The following is a 13,354-nucleotide window of genomic DNA, read 5'->3' as shown; positions in this document are numbered from 1 at the left end:
ATCATGATTGCCTTGTTGTTGTTCTTTAGCTTTACTCTGATTTTCGATATGACCAGTTCATGATCTGTACCACAGTCTGCTCCTGGTCTTGTTTTCGCAGAAAGTATGGAACTTCTCCATCTTCTGCTACCAATTATATAATCAATTTGATTCCTATATTGTCCATTTGGTGATGTCATCTTTTCGGTTGCTGAAAAAATGTGTTTGCAAGAAACAAATTATTGGCTTCACAGAATTCAATAAGACTTTCTCCTGTTTCATTTCTATCTCCTAAGACCCATTTCCCCACAACTTCTAGTTCTTCTCTGTTCCCTACTTTTGCATTCCAATTCCCCATGATTATCAGCACATCTTGTTTTGGTGTGTGATCAATTTCTTCCTGTACTTGTGCGTAAAATCTCTCCAATTCCTCTTCTTCTGTGCTTGCTGTTGAAGTGTAGACTTGGATGATGGTTATCTTAATAGGTTTCTTGTTTAATCTCATTGATATCACTCGCTCAGACCTTGCGTTATAGATCCTAATTGCTTAATTCTCACTATTAAAGCAACCCCATTTCTTCTTAATTTCTCATTTCCTGCATAAAATACTTTGTATTTGCATTCCTGTGTATTTTAATTCACTCACACCAAGTATTGCAGTGTTGATGCATTCCATTTCTTGCTTGACAATTCCTAATTTTCCCTGGTTCATGCTTCTCACATTCCATGTTCCTGTTGTGTACGTCGTACAACTCCGAACTCTCCTTTCACATCTGCGCGCATCAGCCTCTGGGCTTCCTTTCAGCTTGGACTCACTGGCATAATTAGTCACAGCACTACTTGTACCTGTCTGTTGCTCTTCCGCAGTAGCTTGCTGCCATCTGACCTAGGGGTCTCATCCTCCAGAACTATCTTTTGTTGCATTTTGGATACTCTGTTCATAGGGCTTTCATGGTAAGAGGTATTCAGAGGGGGTTTACCATTGCCTTCCTCTGAGTTCATGCATCTTAGTCTGGTGTCTCAGCTTTGACCATTCCGCATTGGGTGCCCCTGCTAGGAGTCTAGCCTCTTGGTCTAAAGGCATTGTTCTCAGCTTCTTTGACATTCTTAAACCCCCTCACCTCGTTAAGGTGTGCATCTTAGAGGAGGATTTATTTATAAATAGGTTAAATAAATAAAAAGCACAGGATGCAAAAAACTAGGAATGTTTTTTTTTGTAGCTGTTAGATTCAGTGGTTATATATACTGAGCTAGAAGATGTGAATGGTTTCAATTAAACTACTAATAATCTATTGAGAGTTTGTTGCATGACAGAGAAATCTAGATAGCTACACTTCTTATGAAGTTCAGCAACATCTGGAAGGCATCACTTTGGCTACCCCAGTCTAGTATGTAACACATTCCTGTCAACTTCTCTAACTCAGTGAAAAGTGGGATGATTACACTATAATCTGTTTTTTTCCTTTTCAGGCATATCCAGAATATTAGTGAGATCAAAACAGATGTTGGTAAGGCTAGAGCTTGGGTTCGGCTCTCAATGGAGAAGAAATTACTTTCCAGACATTTGAAACACCTTCTTTCTGATCATGAACTCACAAAGTAAGTTAAGTCAATCTTCAGTGAAATTAAGGTTAATAGAGATCTGTTGGTTTCTGGTGGTGGTGTCTTTTTAAACAGACTTGCCATAGTTATTAGCAAAGACAATAGATAAAATGATATATGATCTTATCAGATACTGGCTGTCTGATAGCTCCTTGCGAAACAGGATCAACTTGAAACAAGATAGGTTTGAACCAAAGAAGGTATGCACAATTTTGCTTTTGAAGATTTGGGTTCATTCCTTTAGCTCTATTTCATATTTTGTATAACTATTGTGGTTAGAATGTCCAGTATGAAACTAGGTGAACACAGCTCCCAAAAAGATGATGGCAATTGTTTTAGCAATCATAAATTTGGAGACTGTTGGCCTCATCTTTGAAAAATATGCCTCATGGGGATAAAATGGGATAATCCTGATATGAGCTACTGTGAACAACTTGGGGGAGGGGTGGGATGCAAATAATGGTTTTTTAAAAATTCTGGTCAGGAATTTCCTTAGCATCTGTTCTGATGCTACTGCATAAATCAGAAATCCATCAGAGTAGTGAAGTTGGCTCAAACAGGACAAGTCTTCTAGCCCCATAAATGCATGTGCAACCCCACTCCTGAGGATAGTTGGGAAGGAGAGTGGCTCATTTTCAGGCTCCCTTCCTTAGAAGCAATCCTGCCGCAAATCGTGGAGGGGGAGCACCGGGGCAGGCTTGTGGCCAAGGGGCCCAGCACGTCTGGGGCTGGCCCTGCCTCCTTTCCACATCCATGTATACTGTAGCCTTACCCTACATGATTTGTTTAATCCTCTTTTAAAGCCATCCAAGTTGGTGGCCATCACTACCTCCTATGGAAGTGAAGGAGCGACTTTCACAAGACACTGCAAGTTAGATCTACAGGCCTCAGCTGAAGCAGCCTGTAGAAGGGTTCTACAGAGCACCCTTCATCCTGATTAGACAGCCATTTATTTTTTTGTTAAATGTACCCAACCTTAGTGTTCTACATAGCTTTTAAATGTCCCTCTAAGTGGATGTCTCCCATGCCAATCTGAGAATGGAGCACCGGTCACGAATCATGAATAGGTTTTCTAGCACGCAGAGACATCCCCTGCCAAATGCTTGGTTTTTACATTTTAGGAAGGCTGTAGATGAAATACATATGGTATCTTGGGGCAATTGTCTATAAAGCATGGAAAGTATTTGCTATGTTAGATCCCTAATGTAGACATTTGGGGGTGTATCCAGGGTAGCGCTCTATGAACGTTCTACCAGCACAAGGATTTCTGCTTGTGTAATGGAAAGTTCTCCTTCTCTCCACATGCTCCCAAAATCTGTTCTCAATCCTCTGGAGCAAATCTGAGTATAGCATGGGGGGGGAGGAGAGGGGGGAAAGTCCCATTGCACAACTAGGAACCCTTGTGCTGATGGGACGCATTAGTTGAATAACACCCTTAACTAAAATTCAGGAACAGAGGGTTGTATCCAGTGCTGCACCAACAGGTGCAGACACAGAGATAAAACCATATGTGAGTGATCAGTGATGTGGCAGATGAGCTTATTTGCATGAAAGTAATTTCTAGGTCAGGGGTCCCTAAACTCCCCGTCCCCTATGGACCACTTTAAAATTGCTAAGGGTCTAGGTGGACCACTTAAATATTATTTTTTGCCTTTTGTAGCAATTGTAATACCTTCTGCTAGATGTTGTATGATGTTTAATTATATTTTATTGCTTCTTTTATTTCTTACATATTTTATTGTGTTCCATAGAATTCAAATTGTAATACAATAAAATACAATATAAGAAATATGAGAAGCAGTTAAAATACAATTAAAATCTATATGAAGATTTAATGCAGCGGATGTGCCATCTCCCATCTTCAACTACAAAACTGAAGACCTGCCTTGGACCATCTGAATGATACAGACCACTGGTGGTCCGAGGACCACAGTTTGGGTATCCTGGTCTAGGTAACAGAATAATATGTTTAGATGTTCTAGTCAAGAGAGAATTAAAGTATTTGGGGCAAGATTAGTAATATACAAAAAAGGGGACGTTGCTGCACTACAGGGATACGTTTTAGGTTTTTTCCTTTTTTCTTTTGTACAGCAAAGTTGTGGAAAATAGTATTCATAGCTGAAATGTGGCCTGTGCAAAGGGTGGTATATAAATAACTGAAATATGAGCAGTTAAGAAGGCCCAAGCTTGCATGAAACATCTATGGAGTGAGCAGGTTAGGAATCAAAACTTACAATTTAGTGGTTATAGTGTACATATATTGATTGTGTCACCATGTATGCCAGTAACCCTCTGCCTGGGGAGTCTTATAGTCATAGAGAATTTTTTCTTTATCAGAAAACTCTACAAGCGCTATGCTTTCCTACGCTGTGATGATGAAAAAGAGCAATTTCTTTATCATCTCCTGTCATTCAACGCTGTTGATTACTTTTGTTTTACCAATGTTTTTACAACTATCTGTAAGTATAGCTTTTTGTTGTTGGGTTACTATTTAAAAGGCTTTAAAGCCTATTTGACACATATACCCAAAGTAGTTTTGTAACAGATATCACATGGTGGGAAACTACCAATACCCCTTTGTGTGGTGATAAAATTTGTACCTCTGCACACTGGAAAATCTATGTTTTTTTTAACCATTTCCTCCTGCCATCTGGAAATATATTTCAAGCATGTTTCTGCTTTATAACTGTGTCGTCATGATTCTGTGCTGTGAATTAGACAATGCAGCCTCATCAAAATGTTAGATGAGAATGGTAATTTGTCTAGATGAAAAGTTGTCCAATACAGGACACTGATGGGTAATTAATGCTCAAATGCTAAATGTAGGAGATGCAGTTGACTGTGTTCTGGGAAGAGCTGGGGCTAAATCAGTGTTCCCAACATTATGCAAGGGTATGGTCTGTTCCCGTGCTTAAGTATCTTACAGTTTTATTGTTGGGCAGGGGCACTTGCAGATGGATGTTTATTGTGGGATTGCTGCTTCTTATGCACACATGCTTTTTGCAGTGTCTGCATGATGTATTTTACCCCATTTAATCTGGATTTATCCTTTCCATGGAAAATTGTAATATCTGAATGACCCATTTGTAATATCAGGCTCCCTTCTAGAAGGACCTCAGGTACCTTGTGGGTAAGTCCAGGTAATTCTCTGGTTTCATCCTGTCCTTTCACTTGAAGTTGTTATCTGGGCCATTTAAATAGGTTCCCACCCCCTAAGGCAGTGCTATGAAATGGTACCCATGTGTATACATAGGGCCACAACAAGTATACTGTACATACATTTGCTGAACATGAACTCCCTGGTTTGGCTATAAAGCTGGGTGTGGATGTGGGTATGGGTTTGCACTTTCATCACTAAAAGTGCATTGTGCTACTTGCAGACTTTCCCACAGCTGCCCCAGGCTAGGCTGGGTGGAGGGAATTAAAGTAGCAGAATGTGAGGAGATGGGTTAGGTTTCATTCTCATTCCCCACATACTCTATTTAGTACACTTCTATTTCTTTGAGTTTTTGTTAACAGATGCAGTCATTTTATTCCTTTTCAAAAATTACAACCAACATTTCAGCCAAATGAAAAAGTAAATGTCCACTACAAACCTCGCATAAACATCTTTCTGCTAAAAGATGCCTCTCCCACTCCAATATGTCCCACCATAGCTGAACATGTGTTCTTGGTGGGTTAATAGTGTGTTCTTTTTTCTTCACACACTGACTAAAGGGAGACCAGGTTTCAAAACAATAATCTTCCTCCGGATGCCTCCTTAATTCATGCAGTTGTTTCATAAATTGTTTCATGAGTGCCATAGTCCAGATTTGACCTAGCCCTCTCTTCATATTAACATTGTTCAAGGTCTTCCATTTAAAGGCAAAAACTGGCTTTGTTTTGGTTAAAAGAAAGGTGATAAGAGCTTTGTGTCAAAGTCCCTCTTAAGTTCCCTCACATATCCACCATATAGTATAGAAGGAGCCCACCTGTTTACAGCCCCCCCCCCGATATAATGAACTGGCCAGTGGATTAATTTTACTACATGGTAACAGTGTAGAATGCCTTCCATGGAGAATCTTAAGGATACTCTGGCAGAGATGGAGTGCAGCACCTTCCCCATATCCCCTGCCAACTACCTGGACTGATTTGACATGCCAGATCAGATTTCTATGGCATCTTGAAGGCCCTCCGTGTCTCTTGTTATCTCTGTATATAGACCATTGCAGATCATTGACACAAACACACCTGAGTCATTGATGTAATTTGAAGAATTAAAATGTCTAAAGTTCTAAGGCTAACTGTGACTGGCCTTTGATCTCAGCATTTGAAGCAAAATGGATCACTCGGTGAAGGACCAGTCAATTCCTACCCCACAAAACCTTTTCCAAATCTGCTCACCCATCAAGGGGACTACTACTTCATTGAAATTCTACAGGCTGAACAACTCTGCTTGCTCCTAGGTCTCAAACTAAAAGAGTTTGGTAAAACAGTGGGTGCTGCAGGAAGGGGATTAACAGAGACATGGGCAAGGCCAGCTGCTTAACCTATCTTCTCCAAACATGCAGCATATCTGTGTTAAAAAAAGCACTCAATACTCTCCAAGTTTCAAACTGCGTACCAAAACAGGGAGATCTCTAATCTTGTTATTCAGTCAAGCTTCAGGCTCCATATCCAATCAGGACTTTTGCATATCATTCTGTAACACCACAACATTTAAATTCCTTTCGTACAGCGGCATTAGCATTTATTATTATTTAAGTGTAATAGTATATTGCTTTTATGTTGTAAACCACCCAGAGAGCTTCGGCTATGGTGCAGTATAAAAGTGTAATTAATAAATAAATAATAAATGAATATTCTCTGGAGACAGATTTGTTTCAGCCAGGTTGTTTCTTGTTTTTTCAGTGATACCATACCATATATTGATCGTTCCTAGCAAAAAACTTGGTGGCTCAATGTTCACAGCCAACCCATGGATTTGCATTTCAGGAGAACTGGGTGAAACAGGTGTCCTACAGATTCCAAGGAATACTTTGGAGATGACATTTGAGGTATGTCTTAATGGTATTGAAGACAAAAAGCAGAACATTGTAGAGGACAAATGGCATGTTTCTGGCATTTTGGAATCTTTATTTTTATGAGAGCCCAGCCGACTTGTAGACAGCTATAAACAAAATATGTTATAGTGGAAAGGGAAGTATAAAGCTGTCTCTACAGACTTTCAGTTGCGTTTTTTGGAAAGTTCCCTTACCATTTGCTTTGAAAACTGCTTTTTTTCCATAGGAGGTGGGCCATCACTGTGGGAAATAGTTCCACCTATCGTGCGAAGGCAAGAATGTTTTTGAAGTCAAGACTAGGGACGTCATGCCCCTCCCACTCTCCAGTTCATTCTTGCCTTCGTACGAACAAGATTGGAATTACACGTAGCATTTAGCTAAGTCTCGTATTTGTTTGTGTATTTGTGTAATTGTTTTCAAATCCTTTTTTCTCTTTTGTGTTTAACCTACTGAGGGTCCCCTCAGAGACCACGGCTGCGGCTCTCTTCGTTTTTTCCCGAGCTATTCTTTTCAAGTTATTTTCTTTCCTTGACTGGGGGCTCCCTCTGAGACCGCGGCTGCGGCTCTCTTTTTGTTTTTGGCTGTTTTCGAGTCCCCCCTCCCCCCGGCTCTGTTGTATCCGTTGCCTGGGAGTTCCCTCAGTGACCGCGGCTGCGGTTATCTTGGTTTTGATCGTTTTGGAGCTTCCCCCCCCCCCGGCTCTGTTGCCACGGCTGCGGCTCTTCCGATCTCTGCGGGAGCTTGCAGCTGCGGCTTCTGCCGTTACCCCATCATACCTTTTTCCTCAGATCACCCTCGCTACGTGGCTTTAATTCCCACTGCGAAGGGCTTTGCAAACGGCGACGGCGGCTCTCTCGGCGGCGGCTGCCGCTTTTCCCTTACTGCCTGTTCCCTTCTGGGGATTCCTTTAAGCCGCTAGTGCGGTTTTCAGCCCCGCTGCTTCCCCTGCTAGTCTGTGCTGGACAGTCCTTCCCCCCACTCCGTCCCCAGACAGCCGCCATTGCTCCTTCTCCCTCAGCCTTTTTTGATCGTTTTTTCCCGCCCTTTTTTCCGGGCGCCATTTTTTGAAATTCAAAATTCCCGCCTTTTTTGTTACCATTTATTAACCATCGGATACCTCCCCTGCAGGCTATCTATCTGTATGTTTGTGTACATGTGCTGCTGACAAACTTACACAGGGCTGATTTACACACATTTTTACTGTGGCTGTAATCCTAGTGGCTGAATTATATTATCAAGGCTGGAGCTCCAATCCTAGTGGGCTGGATTGTATTATCAAGGCTGGAGCTTTAATCCTAGTGGCTGGATTACATTATCAAGGCTGGAGCTTTAATATCAGTGGCTGACTTGTATTAAATCTGATTTACATTGTATATCCTGCCCCTTCTGGGGCCGTGAACAAGCCAAAAACCCAGCCTACAGCACTAATCTGAGTGTGCCAACTCTAAAACAGCCTATATTATATTAACGCTGATACCTCACTGCATTCTGCCCCCTCTGTGGCAGTGCATTTCGCCATCTGCCAGTGTATCCTACCCCCTCCGTGGTAGTACGCTGTGCCAGTTCGGGTCTTTACATCCTGCCCCCTCCGTGGCAGTGTACTGCACCCAGGTTTATATAAGATGGCAGAACAGCCAGGCATGTCACCATCAACACACATGGTGCCAGATCAGCCAGACATGCCACAATCAGCCAAGCCACAACATCCTAACACGTCTAAGACCAGACATGCCAAAGCACTGGCTAAGACAAAACATCTTTCCAGCCATAGTAAACCAAAGCGCCCTCGTTATGTCTCTGTACCAACCACAGCACAGACACACATAAGCGATATTTTCCATTCCCCGGCTGCTGCCTCTGACGAGGAAGAGTTTCTTGGCTTTCCCGCTCACTGTTCGCCTAACGAACCTACCTCTGGTTTACCGCCTCAAACATCTGTCCCAATAGTTCATCAGGCACACACATCTGCCACATCTGGTCTGCAGCTGTCTCCTGATTTCCTCTCCCAACTTCAAGCCATGCTGGCATTTTTCACCCAAATGCAGTCACTACCACAAGTTCCTGCCATACCCCCACTTAACATGGACCAACGTGCGTGCCATGAAGCTCATCCTTCCTGTTCACCAGATCCCTTTGATGTAGCCAGAGGCAGATGTACGGACGAAGCCTCGTATGCGGAGGAGTCAACTTTCACTGACCATGTTGAAGGAGACGACTGGAGCGACTATTCAGATCATGAGGAGGATACATCGTATCGCCTGTTTGATACCTCAGACTATCAGCCGCTAGCACGTAGGGTACTTCATACCCTTGGTCTCCAGACTGCGCCTTCAACTTCGTCCGCCCCAGCTATCAAAGGGGCCAAGGTCCTCAAATCCCCTGCACCTACTGAACACTACATCCTGGTGCCGGACCCAATTGCCAAATTAGCCTCCGAAGAATGGGCTCATCCACTCAAAGCCCGACGCTTCAAGAACCTGGCTGACAGATTGTACGCCCTAGCCCCAGACTTTGCCACCAAGTTAGATGTCCCTGGCATAGATGAACCAATCGCTCGCCTCGTTTCAAGATCTCTTTTGCCCAGGGAAGGGGAATCCCACCTAAAAGATACTACTGAGCGACGAATAGACTTCGCCCTCCGCAAGAATCACGAGGCCACTGCCTTAGCCATGCGTGCCTCCGCTTCAGCCTCCATATTCTCCAGAGCCTCTATGATGTGGATGGATGACCTTCTAGAGGATGCTAACCCTGATCCTGTCGCCTTCAGAAGAGCACTGTCGAAATTACGTAAGACAGCAGCTTTTGTGGCCGATGCCACTTTGGATGCCACTCAATTAGGGGCACGAGCCATGACGACTCAAATAGTCGCTCGTCGCACCCTCTGGCTTCGCCACTGGCAAGCTGATTCAGCGGCCAGACTGAACCTGTCCAAGGCTCCTTACTCCGGATCTCTACTCTTCGGCTCTTTAGAGGAAGCTCTAAAGGCAGTTCTGGTTGATCCAAAAGACGCCCAAAAACCGGTTCTGGCCACAGTCAAGAACATCGACCACAGGCCCTTCAGGCGATTTCCCTCCTTTCGTTCTAACCAGTCCTTTCGAGGAACGTGGCCAGGAGGACGAGGCCGCGACTTCAGACCCTATGACCCCAACGCATCCAGGGGCTCCTGGAACCGACGCTTCCAGGGCAGAGGTCAGTACCAAGGGCGCAGGGGCAACTCATCGTCCTCATATAGGGGAGGCCCTCGCCTACACAAGTAGTATTAACGCCCTCCCCATAGGTGGCAGATTACTTAATTTTGGAGATCGATGGCTGCGCCTTACTACGGTCTCCTGGATCAGGGACCTTTTCACTTATGGCTATACCATAGAGTTCTGGGCAATCCCATCAGACAGATTCCATCCGTCTCCTTGCCCAAGGGCACCAGCCAGGCACAACATCATGCAGACAGCTATACATCACCTCTTGGACATAGCGGCAATAGAGCCAGTTCCCACAACTGAGAGGTCGGAAGGGGTGTACTCCCTCCTATTTGCTGTGCCAAAACGAGATTTATCTTGGAGGGCGGTATTGGACCTCAAGTTTGTCAACCGTTTTGTAACATACCGCAGGTTCAAAATGGAATCTCTCCATTCCATTACCGAGAGTCTGCATGAAGGAGACTTCCTGGCTTCTATCGACCTTAAGGAAGCGTATCTCCATGTGCCCATTTGCATAGCCCACAGAAAGTTTCTTCGGTTTGCCTTTGGCCACCAACATTTTCAATATAGAGCGATGCCATTTGGCCTCTCCTCTGCTCCAAGAGTATTTACCAAGGTGCTACTCATCCTAGTGGCTTACCTTCGGACCCAAGGGGTTCATATCTACCCATATTTGAATGATCTGCTAATACGGTCCAAGTCTGAAGAGCTGGCTCATCATCATTTAATGATCACCCTCAATGTTTTGCAGACCTACGGCTGGCTTGTCAACTTCGACAAAAGCCATCTCCAACCAACCCAACGCCTACTACATCTTGGGGCAATGTTGGACACCCTGCAGGCAATGGTCTTCCTGGCTCCAGATCGCATCACTGCCATCACAAGCATCGCAAGGTCCCTGATGCAACAAACATCCGCAGACGTCATGCTTCTCGCCAGAGCGCTCGGGATGTTTATCTCCACAATCCACATTGTGCCCTGGGCTCGAGCTCACACTCGGCCCCTTCAGTGGACTCTGTTGCCTTTTCATTGCCAGCTCCAACCATCGCAAAGTTCGTTTGAGCCCCGCTCTGCGCCTCTCCTTCCGCTGGTGGACCAAGGTTCAACACCTCTCCAAGGGCACGTCGTTCAGAGAACCCCGCAGAACCGTCGTGACCACAGACGCCAGCCTCATAGGTTGGGGAGCCCACTGCAACTCCCAGTACGTTCAGGGGGTTTGGCCCAACGCAGAGCAATCTCGAAGCATCAACTGGCTGGAACTAAAGGCTGTCCACTTGGCTCTATGTCATTTTCAGTCTCTGTTCCCTTTGCATCATGTGCTCATTCGAACAGACAACACGTGTGTAAAATCACATTTGAACAGACAGGGGGGCACCAGGTCTCGTCCTCTGCAGGACTTAGCCTCCCTCATCTTTGTCTGGGCAGAACAGCATCTACAATCCCTGAAAGCAGAGCACCTCAGAGGGATTTGGAATGTGACAGCAGACTGGCTCAGCAGACAGCAGGTCTTTCCGGGAGAATGGAAACTTCATCCAGCCATTTTCCATCGTCTCCAGTGTCGGTTCAGCGCCCTCTCAGTCGACCTGTTTGCTTCCAGTCACAATTGCCAGCTTCCAAGGTACTTTGCCCGATACCTGGACTCAACAGCAGAAGCAGTGGATGCTCTGACAACACCGTGGCCAGACGGTCTCTTGTATGCCTTTCCTCCCATACCATTGTTAGCCAAAACCTTGAGGAAGGCGCGAACCGAAAGGGCACAGCTGGTTCTGATAGCACCATTTTGGCCACGCCGACCGTGGTTCTCAGATCTTCTGGCAATGTCAATGATGGATCCTTGGACACTTCCAGTAACGCCAGACCTCCTATCCCAGGGTCCAGTACTGCACCAGGACCCTACTTGGCTCAATCTAACAGCGTGGCGTTTGAACGGAGACATTTGAGGTCAGCTGGACTGTCTGACGCTGTGATTGATATTATTTTGGCCTCGAGAAGACCATCTACCACTCGCATTTATCAACATACCTGGGTGGCCTTCTCCAAGTGGTGTCAGTCCCACCACCACGATCCATCCCAGGCCAATGTGCACCAGGTGCTCCAATTTCTCCATAGTGGCTTTATGATGGGACTTCGACCCAACACTCTACGTCGACATGCGTCTACTCTGTCATCCATTCTCTCAGTGTCCTCTCCTGAAGATCATATTTCCTCACATCCGTTCATCAAACGTTTTTTGAGGGGAGTCGCCCTACGCTCTCCGGCTGTTGTCCATGGGTTCCCCTCATGGAGTTTGCCGAAAGTTCTGCAGGCTTTGCAACGCCCTCCATTTACTGTCCTTCAAGGTCCTGTTTCTGATCGCAATCACATCTGCCAGACGCGTTTCGGAGTTGGGCGCATTGTCTTCTGCTCGACACCTCTGCGTCTTCCATAAGGACTCTGTTGTGCTGAAGACTGACCCTTCCTTTCGTCCCAAGGTCGATTCAGTTTTTCATTGCAACCAGGACATTGTGTTGCCTTCCTTTTGCCCGGATCCTACCCATCCTCTTGAAAAGGCTTGGCATTCGTTAGATGTCCGGAGGGCTCTCAAGACCTACCTGTCTAGGACCCAAGAGATTTGACGAACGGAGTCTCTGTTTGTATCCTTTCATCCAAGGTCTATGGGGCATAAAGTATCCAATTCTACCTTATCCCGTTGGTTAAGGGCATGCATTACTTTAGCATATGAGTCCCTGAAGCTGTCAGTTCCAGCTAGTATAACGGCTCATTCTGCCAGGTCAGCTGCCACCTCGGCTGCTTTTGCCACTAATGCTCCTGTTGCCGATATTTGTAGGGCTGCAGTCTGGTCTACCCCACACTCGTTTATAAGGCATTATAAAATTGATCGTTATGCCTCTGCTGATGCATCTTTTGGCAGACGAGTGTTGCAACAGGTTCTTAATGAGGATTAACATGTGGGTGGTCTCTCCCTATATGGGTTGCTTTGGTACATCCCACAGTGATGGCCCACCTCCTATGGAAAATGTACCATTGGTCTCACCTGAAAGGTGATTTTCATAGGAGTGGGCCATCACGACCCTCCCAGTTGGAGGATGACTAGAGATTTTATCAATGGGTTACATGTTATTGTTACGCTATTATATTTAAATGTAAGAGTGAAGTCAAGACTTTAGTTCTGTTATGTTATGTAGTTATGTTAGAGTCATGTTGTTATGCATGTGACTATTATGTTATTTTCCTGGCGGGCCTGTTGGCCTTGTTCTTGTATTTTTAGATATCTCTTTTTAGACTCGCTACGAATGAACTGGAGAGTGGGAGGGGCATGACGTCCCTAGTCTTGACTTCAAAAACATTCTTGCCTTCGCACGATAGGTGGAACTATTTCCCACAGTGATGGCCCACTCCTATGAAAATCACCTTTCAGGTGAGACCAATGGTACATTTTCTCACAAAAATAGCATTTATTCTGTTTAGTGATTGCAGGCTTAGATATTATTGTTCTATTTATTGGTCCAGGAGTGGGGACCTTTGGCCCTCTAG

The 13,354-nt window shown here is 44.9% G+C and overlaps 2 protein-coding genes across 6 annotated transcripts in view; both read left to right on the top strand.

The window, feature by feature from the left end:
* DENND5A (DENN domain containing 5A) overlaps positions 1-13,354 on the top strand; it is a 142,078-nt gene that overhangs the window by 114,076 nt on the left and 14,648 nt on the right. For all 5 annotated transcript variants that reach the window (XM_061610372.1, XM_061610371.1, XM_061610374.1 and 2 more), the window contains 3 exons: positions 1,450-1,578; positions 3,919-4,040; positions 6,472-6,617. In XM_061610372.1, the coding sequence (XP_061466356.1) occupies positions 1,450-1,578; positions 3,919-4,040; positions 6,472-6,617 (397 nt within the window). The remainder of the gene's footprint in view (positions 1-1,449; positions 1,579-3,918; positions 4,041-6,471; positions 6,618-13,354) is intronic.
* Positions 8,733-11,503, top strand: LOC133378295 (uncharacterized). Its single transcript, XM_061613115.1, has 2 exons — positions 8,733-9,812; positions 10,572-11,503. Exons 1-2 carry the CDS (start codon positions 9,293-9,295, stop codon positions 10,880-10,882), a joined length of 831 nt encoding a protein of 276 aa, XP_061469099.1. The 5' UTR covers positions 8,733-9,292; the 3' UTR covers positions 10,883-11,503.

The sequence above is a fragment of the Rhineura floridana genome, chromosome 2, assembly GCF_030035675.1.
Source record: "Rhineura floridana isolate rRhiFlo1 chromosome 2, rRhiFlo1.hap2, whole genome shotgun sequence".
In the NCBI taxonomy this organism is placed as follows: Eukaryota; Metazoa; Chordata; class Lepidosauria; order Squamata; family Rhineuridae; genus Rhineura; species Rhineura floridana.
The sequence above is the reverse complement of the archived record's forward strand: the minus strand, read 5'-3'. Positions and strand labels throughout refer to the sequence as shown.

Bases quoted from the DNA above. Each gene is read 5' to 3' on its own strand.
- LOC133378295 (XM_061613115.1), top strand. From the start codon at position 9,293: ATGCGTGCCTCCGCTTCAGCCTCCATATTCTCCAGAGCCTCTATGATG. The intron at 9,813-10,571 runs GTCAGTACCAAG...AATGTTTTGCAG, and splicing joins CCGACGCTTCCAGGGCAGAG to ACCTACGGCTGGCTTGTCAA.